The sequence below is a fragment of the Doryrhamphus excisus genome, linkage group LG6 (genome assembly GCF_037039965.1).
Source record: "Doryrhamphus excisus strain RoL-2023G ecotype Guam linkage group LG6, RoL_Dexc_Guam_v1.1, whole genome shotgun sequence".
Taxonomy (NCBI): Eukaryota; Metazoa; Chordata; class Actinopteri; order Syngnathiformes; family Syngnathidae; genus Doryrhamphus; species Doryrhamphus excisus.
The window spans coordinates 21,354,697-21,362,690 of NC_136362.1; the positions used below are offsets into that span (position 1 = coordinate 21,354,697).

At 41.1% G+C, this 7,994-nt stretch overlaps 1 protein-coding gene across 1 annotated transcript; it reads left to right on the forward strand.

The window, feature by feature from the left end:
• Positions 1 to 92: 92 nt before the first annotated feature.
• Positions 93 to 7,800, forward strand: abhd8a (abhydrolase domain containing 8a). Its single transcript, XM_058065983.2, has 5 exons — positions 93 to 375; positions 3,399 to 4,186; positions 5,429 to 5,599; positions 5,691 to 5,907; positions 5,994 to 7,800. The coding sequence occupies exons 2-5, from the start codon at positions 3,408 to 3,410 to the stop codon at positions 6,204 to 6,206; spliced, it is 1,380 nt and encodes a 459-aa protein (XP_057921966.2). The 5' UTR covers positions 93 to 375; positions 3,399 to 3,407; the 3' UTR covers positions 6,207 to 7,800.
• The last annotated feature ends 194 nt before the right edge of the window (positions 7,801 to 7,994 follow it).

The window sequence follows — 7,994 nt, forward strand, 5'->3', positions numbered from 1 at the left end:
CCATTGGCTACCGCTGAGTGCTCGGCCTCCTTCTATTGGCTCTCGCTCCTGCCACTCAAGAGTGACAACAGCCGTAGTGTGGTGCGCAGAGAAGGACAGCGGGGCTGGGTAGGTCTGCCCTGGTGCGCAGTGGCTTGATGCTGAGAGGGAGGGAGAGAGGAAAAACATTGCATTTTATTGCAATGCAAACGGGGCAGCTTTATGAATGCACGCTCTATTATCCATGTAAGCCACTTTGTATTATTAGGAATCCAATAAGGCGTTTTGACTATTTTGCAGTTTCTTGTTATTGCATCAAATGCATCCTTTTGTGGGCCCTTGGCGGTCATCTGGTTGACTTCTAAATACCTTCATCAAATAGGTCAATCTGAGCAGGTAAGACTATTTTAATGCTTGTGTTGCAAGGTAATGTTGTATTGCTGTCCAATGTGTACAAAAAGTCATATGCATCAGTAAACATGTGTGCATTTGCTTTTTAGTGGTGCAAAAACAATACATGTATGATCAATAATTGAAAAGTAGCATTGCAGCCTGCAAGCTGTGATGCTATGCAGTGTGTCTTTTCATTCTTTGTCCGTCTTGTTTTATGGCAATAATAAGATTAATTGGCTGTTATTGTGCATTCACTGCATGCTGCTTTGTGGTGAAGTTGAATCACAACGCACATTTCAGCACATTTAACATGATTGCTGCTCGATTATTATGGGATGAAAGAAGTGGGTTACACATGACCTGCGTACATTTAGTGCCAAACTGCGCCACGCTGCAACATGTGTATCCATCCTGAGGGGAAAAAATACAGCAGCACACTGTGTACCAGCTGCTCAGTATTACAGTGCTGGCAGACATAACCTATTATCTTTTGTGCAATGTAGACAACATTTGTTTGCTTTCTGGATGGATTACACATTAGTAGGTCAGCAGGTTAATTTCATTTAGATGCTGCCGGGTGAATTTTGATGGTGAAGCAACGGACCGTCATGCTGTGTGCATCACTTTTCTCATTATTGATCAGTGGTACATGTAGCATGACCACAAAACAATAATAGATGCTCATTCTGAATGCTTGATGTCAACATTTACTACTGTTTATGCATGTACTTACTGGATGGCACTGACCTTCAGACTATTTACGCACCACATTCAAATGCTTATCGGCCCCTCTATTAGGTGCACCGGCACAGTGAAATTAAAGGCAAACGCAAGAGCTGCATGAAAAAATATATAAATGTGAAAAAGTCCAGTTGTGATTATTGTGGTTGTAGATTTGCAGTGCTGCAGAATTCCGCTGCATTATTAAGAGGCAATATTTTGCTTCTTGTATGTGACTGCAAGCTAACCATACAATAACTTTGGCATTGTGAATCAAAGCTGTGCATTATTATCATGGTAAAGGCAGAATTTGTGTTCCTAACTGTCTGGCTCATCCTTTTTGGAACAACCCTAAATTCATCACACAACAACTTAACCCTCCTCCCATCAGAAATATACAAATGTACTAATTTAAAGTGAAAAAAATAACATTTTAAAGTCACGCCTGAGCAGCATATTCATTGCGTTGACATCAGCCTCCCTCTGGGCTCTGTGCCCCGGGCTCTTCTGGCTCCTTTTGGTGAACAGAAGCAGCACTGCAGGACTATCCGTCTGCGTTGCTTGTCCTCCCATGTGGGTAGATGTTAAAATAGAGGTTGTTTATTACTTTGAAGTTGTATTGGTACATCTAATGTATACACATATCCTAGGTACCTTGTGAGTGTTAAGTTACCGTGTGATGAATTTAGTGTTGTTTGTAAGATGACACCGTGAGTAATGATTTCCTGCAGTCACCCATGAGTCCATTAAACGTCCCACAACTTCATGTTGACATTGTGTTTTTCTTCTTGACATCACAAAGCCTGAATCGACAGCGCCTCTGCTGGTTACGCAATTACCGAACAATAAGGAGAATTGATCAACAGAATCCGTAATGATGTGTCCGTGCCACCATGACGAATCCAAACTCGACAGTTTTTAGACACCTAATTAAAATGGCAAATGTTAAGTATAGCTATAATAAATGATCATTTAATGAGGATTAGGATATTTAAGTAAGCATATATTTTTGACAGAGGCAATTTATATTTATGATCATTTTGTATGCTGTCACTTTTACTTTAGAGACTTGAATATGTATATTGCCTTTTTTTTTACTATATATATATATATATATGCAATGTTGATGTGTTTGTATATAGGAAATCTAACATCATCTTCATGTTCTATGTGCGTCTAGTCTCTGATGTGGATGGAGAGGATTTTCAAGGGAGCAAAGCTCTGTTTTTTCAATGATTCTGTTACCTGGAAACAATAAATGGGACTCTTCCTCGCTGTTACCTAGAGACAGTCTGAGTGCGTTATATAAAATGTGAAAAGCTTTGCTTGCATCCGCACAAATGCAGTGGAGCTTTTTTTCTCTCCTCACTCACCGAAACAGGGGGAAGTGTTGTCTCGTTGTGACGCATACTGTCTGCAAGTTTTTACTTGTCGGTAACTGATTAAAAAAAGAACAATTGAACTGAAAATGCACAGCAACCCCTTAGGGCACACACCGAGTCTTTGGAGGAAATTATTATAGTGCATCATTAGATTTTTTTTACCTTTAATGGTATAATAATTATGATTATATTTATTGTACAGTCGTCCCTTTTCACTACGCTCTATCATGGTTTTTGAAAAATATATCAATAAATCATGCTATTTTGCAGTTGAATACATCCTATTATTCGTCAAAATATGCATGTTATGCCTTTCCAAGCATGAAAATGGCCACGTGAACTAAACAAAACAATACAATACAAACATAAGGAATTCCGAAGATGCATTCAAAGACACTGGGATAAATGGTATAATTCTACACTTGTGTCAGTAATATTACTGTAATATTCGGTGCAACACACAATAAGCACCAGATTTGATGGCTGTGACAATACGCTTTCCTTACAGGTTTAAATGATCTCACAACAGGCACAATAATCTCTAAAACGCTAACACTGGCTGCTGTTGCGGCAAACTCTGACATCACTTCCTGTTTGTGCCACTGGAACACATTTACAGCAACACGCGTCTGTATGAATCTTATTTATGTGTTACACTGCTTGTTTTCTGTGTTTGTGTTTACCGTATTGGGTAATATGAGTGTAAACATGACGATAGGGGTGTTACTTCATGTCTGGAGGGCTCTAATTGTGTTAGAAACCACATTTAAAGCTCAATGCTAGGTTTCTCATGAATGGTGAATTAGCTGATTGGCTAGGAGTAATCATAGTTTGACTGCCTTATATTGTCTTATAATGTATGTTTGTATTTCTATGCAGTTTTATTTCACACGGATCATATACGTATGTTTGTTGTATTTGCAGAAAGACACCATGCTAACCAGTATCACTGAGGGCATACTTTGCTGCCTAACTGGGAAGGCGGCCCGTCTCGTCCTGCCTCTGGAGTCAACAGCACCATCCAATGGTTTTGAATTTGTGGAGGTGAAACCTGGAAGAGTCCTGCGAGTGCGCCACATCATCCCCGAACGTCAGCCCGTTGTCGACGACGAGGATGTCGAAGGGAGCGAGCAGGACGGTGAGGACACCAACAGTGGTGTCCACTGCAAGAGGAAGATCACAGTCTACCGTAATGGTCAGCTGGTCATTGAGAACCTTGGTGATGTTTTGCACTCTGAGATCCTTCAGTGTCTGGATGGTGATCTGGAACCATGTAGTACTGTCGAGGTGGAGCTGGCTGACTACAAGGAAATGGCCTCTTCCCCGGATCCCAACCCGGTTCCTCCTCCTGTTCCTCCACCTCCTGGTGAGCAAAAGCCTGCCCCACCTCCTCGCCGCCGTCGTCGGAAGCCCAAACGCACCGTGCTGATCGACTCCAAGAGAGTGATCACAAGCTGCAAGGGAACACACTCGGATGTCGCACTGTTCTTCGTGCACGGCGTAGGAGGCTCGTTGGACATATGGAGCAGCCAACTGGACTTCTTCTCTCGGTTGGGCTATGAGGTCATTGCACCAGACTTGGCGGGACATGGAGCCAGCACGGCCCCGCAGATTGCTGCAGCTTACACTTTCTATGCCCTGGCTGAGGACCTGCGTGCCATCTTTAAGAGATATGCTCGGAAACGCAACATTCTCATTGGCCACTCGTATGGGTGAGTGTTGTCAATGTTCAACATTTCACTATTTCACTATAGCTGTCATTCAAGTATCAGAAGAAGTGATCTCCTGGAGTATGGATCACCTTGGCTGACTTTGGAATTCTTCTTGGAATCGAACACACATCTCCTAGCTTTCTCCTAGCCTGAGCGCTAACCACTCGGGGACCGTGCAGCCCTGAAATACCAATTGATTACGCTAAATAATAATAAAATTATACCTTAGAACAGGGGTCAGCAACCCACGGCTCCAGAGCTACATGTGGCTCTTCAGCCTCTTTGTTGTGGCTCTCTTTGCAATGCTCAAGTATTTTTATTTTTTTTTTTACATCCGAACGGGGAAATGCGCATCTTTGTAATGAAACAGACTTTCTGTGAGACCCGATACTCGGTCAACTCTGCTTTTTCTCCTCTGAACTACTTTGACATCCCAAAATTCCCTCCAAATCTGGAAGTCAATCAAAATCTTTGGAGGCTCGCAATTCGCTGCACATTTCTTCAGGCGTCAGGTATTGAGGTTTAAACAAGATGATACTATGGTTACCCTAAGAGTTGGCATCCATCACACATGAACACCGCACTTCTATTTGAAGAGCTTGCAACCAAAAGGCGCTAAATCCATTTTGACTGATTTCGAGAAAATCAATGATTTTTAATTGCGCACATAGCAATCTATTTGGTCATCAAGTCTATATTGCAAATGAAAGAGCTATCAATATAGGTCATAAAAATGCATGCTATAAAAATCCTGCACACACCATGTATTTTATATATTTTTTTAATATTTTTTTTTTCGGATTTAGCGCCTTTTGGCTGAAATAAATTTGAAGTCACCTTTAACTTTTTTCATATTTTTTAAAATGATTTCAAGACCAAAATATGTGATTTGGATACACATGACAGAGGTCTATTAAACTCATGAAAAACATGCAACTTGGTGAAAATTGGATTTAGCGCTTTTTGGTTGCAAGCTCTTCATTTATTGCATTCTGCTGTTAAAACTTGGTAAAATTCAAAACGATTCAAATTTCAAAAGTTTATAAGATATTTTTTTATCTAGATAGATTTATAAGATGTTTTCACATTATGTTTTGCGGCTCCAGTTTATGTTTCTTTAGTTCGCGAGGGGGTAAAATGGCTCTCCTGATAGTAAAGGTTGCCGACCCCTGCTTTAGAAAAACACATATGTACTCTGATTATTTTCTCCATTTCAAACTGTGTTGTCGTTGTGTCTTCCAGAGTGTCGTTTTGCACATTCCTGGCTCACGAATATCCCGACCTTGTCCACAAGGTGGTAATGATCAATGGAGGAGGTCCCACGGCTTTGGAGCCCAGCCTGTGTTCAATCTTCCAGCTGCCATCTTGTGTCCTCCACTGTCTGTCACCTTGTCTGGCCTGGAGTTTCCTCAAGTAAGATTTGAGTTGATATGCTATGACATCTCACTTTTATGCCAATGTTACCAATTTTAAGGCTAATTCTGATTTTGTTGTCAAATTGAAGAGCTGGATTCGCTCATCAGGGCACCAAAGAAAAGCAGCTGCTGAAGCAGGGCAATGCCTTCAACGTGTCTCCATTCGTGCTACGTGCCATGATGAGTGGGCAGTACTGGCCTGAGGGGGATGAGGTTTACCATGCTGAGCTCACAGTGCCCATCCTTCTGGTTCACGGCATGTGTGACAAGTTTGTCCCCATGGATGAAGACCAGCGCATGGCAGAGGTACCCAGTCTATACAGTAACTGCGTGTCAAATAACACTGTCCTGTTTGAACTCCACTCTTACCTATTTTTCATCCATATTTTTAGATTCTTCTGTTTGCCTTCCTAAAAGTCATAGAGGAAGGAAGTCACATGGTGATGATGGAGTGTCCCGACACGGTCAACACCCTCCTTCATGAGTTCTTCCTATGGGAGCCCGACATGTCCAAAAAAGACTGCAACAAGACAGACACAGCCAAGCGTGTAGCAGCCAGTGACACGCTCCACACATTGAGAACCAACAGGTCCATGGACAAATAGCCAACAGTTCACGTGGGGCTTTTGTCGCAGAATTAAGCAGACGGCCTTTTTTTTGGCAGTTGTCAAATGTTCTTCAGGCTGCTTCCCGGCTAAGAGCTGTTACATACAAGGCCTCGCATCTCAAGGATGAGGGCAGCCGCTGGTGCTCTGAGATAAAGCGGGAATGATGGCGCACTGCCAGCCAGCAAATAATGGATGGACATGAAGATGAGAGGAACTGATGCAAACAATGTTGTGCTTTTTAAAATATATATATACATTTATATTTTTGTGCTCCATGTCAACAAAAGGACACAAGTGGAAATGATGAGTGTGTCACGAAATCTGAATGGATTTCTGAATGGAATGCATATTTTATATATTCTATGAAATGCTGCAGATGCAAAGCTTACTGACTCAGCACCGGGTCGAGCTTACATCCATGTTCAGTCGCTAACATTCATCAAAGACTGGATGAATTTTCTTATGGGAAGTGACTCCAAGGTATGCATATGTTTATTTCAGAGTAATGGAATAAGCCAGACATATACTAGAACTCATACACTGCACGGTATGCTATTTTTGACTCACAGAGTTATTAAAATGGTTCCACATATTGTCCACATATTGTAGAGCAACCAAAAAGTATGTGTGTACATGTTTTTAACCACATAGTTGCATGAAGATTTAATAATACTCATGCTGTACATAAACAAATGTCAACAAAGTCATTTCTTCAGTATTTCATGTTATACAATACCCAACAGATATAGTATTGAGGCCCAGCATGAATGCAGAGTCGTATTATAGACATGTTAATAATTACACTTAAATGCACTTATTTTTAATCCGATTTTGTCCCCCGTTATGTGTACATGGCATTTATTCTGAAATACCAGAAGTCAAGTTGAATGATTTGCAATTGCAATGACTGCTTCAGGCTTCTGTGTCTTTGACAATGAATGCAAACTCTCCAATGAAAATGAAAGAATGGGCTCAATCTTTTACTCCAAGACATTCATTCATGGGTGTTGCTTTGTCTCATAGTGGGACAGTCAAGTACGAAAGCACAGTGGTTATCTGTTCTAGACTGTTTTGTGGTGAAATGATGGTTTTGAAACTGGTTGTACAGTGCTTCAAATCTAATTTGCCTCAACTGAAAGGGGGAGCCTTTTCTTTAAATATGCTCACATAAAGTATATATACATACACTTGTGAGAACAGATGCAACAAGAGTGATTTTATGCAAATAAAGTGAAATTGAGTGGCTCACTACTGGCGCCGCAAAAATATTAGGAAACAAACAATGACGCCGGTTCTGTGCTTGATGTCTATTTTCATGTAAAAGGTCAGACAAACTGAATGGATGACAGGGTGCACATGTATTCCGCCTCTGGTTAAATGTGCATACTTATGTGTCAGTGATCCAGTGTGATATATCCTTGTGATTAACAAAATGTGTTCATGGTATTATTCCTGCATTTATCCACTGGAATTATAACATATGCGCTGCTTGAATGTGGATGCATATGAAATTCTATAGCCTATCAACACAGTTGGGTTTGTTGTATGGATGTGCCTTTCCTGGCATGAAATAAAAGTGATGTTCACCGTTGTGGGGTGTTTGTGTTCATTTGTGTAGTCATTTTGCCAAGAGAAAGACTCAAACATTGTGTGCGGATAGATAAATAGACCCATTATTATGATTATGTAAAAATACCCCAAAGCTCAATAGCGCCACCATCTGACAAAGGAGTAGACTCGTACTCTGATTGGCTGAACGTGTCCCATGCGCGTGTGGTAAACAAA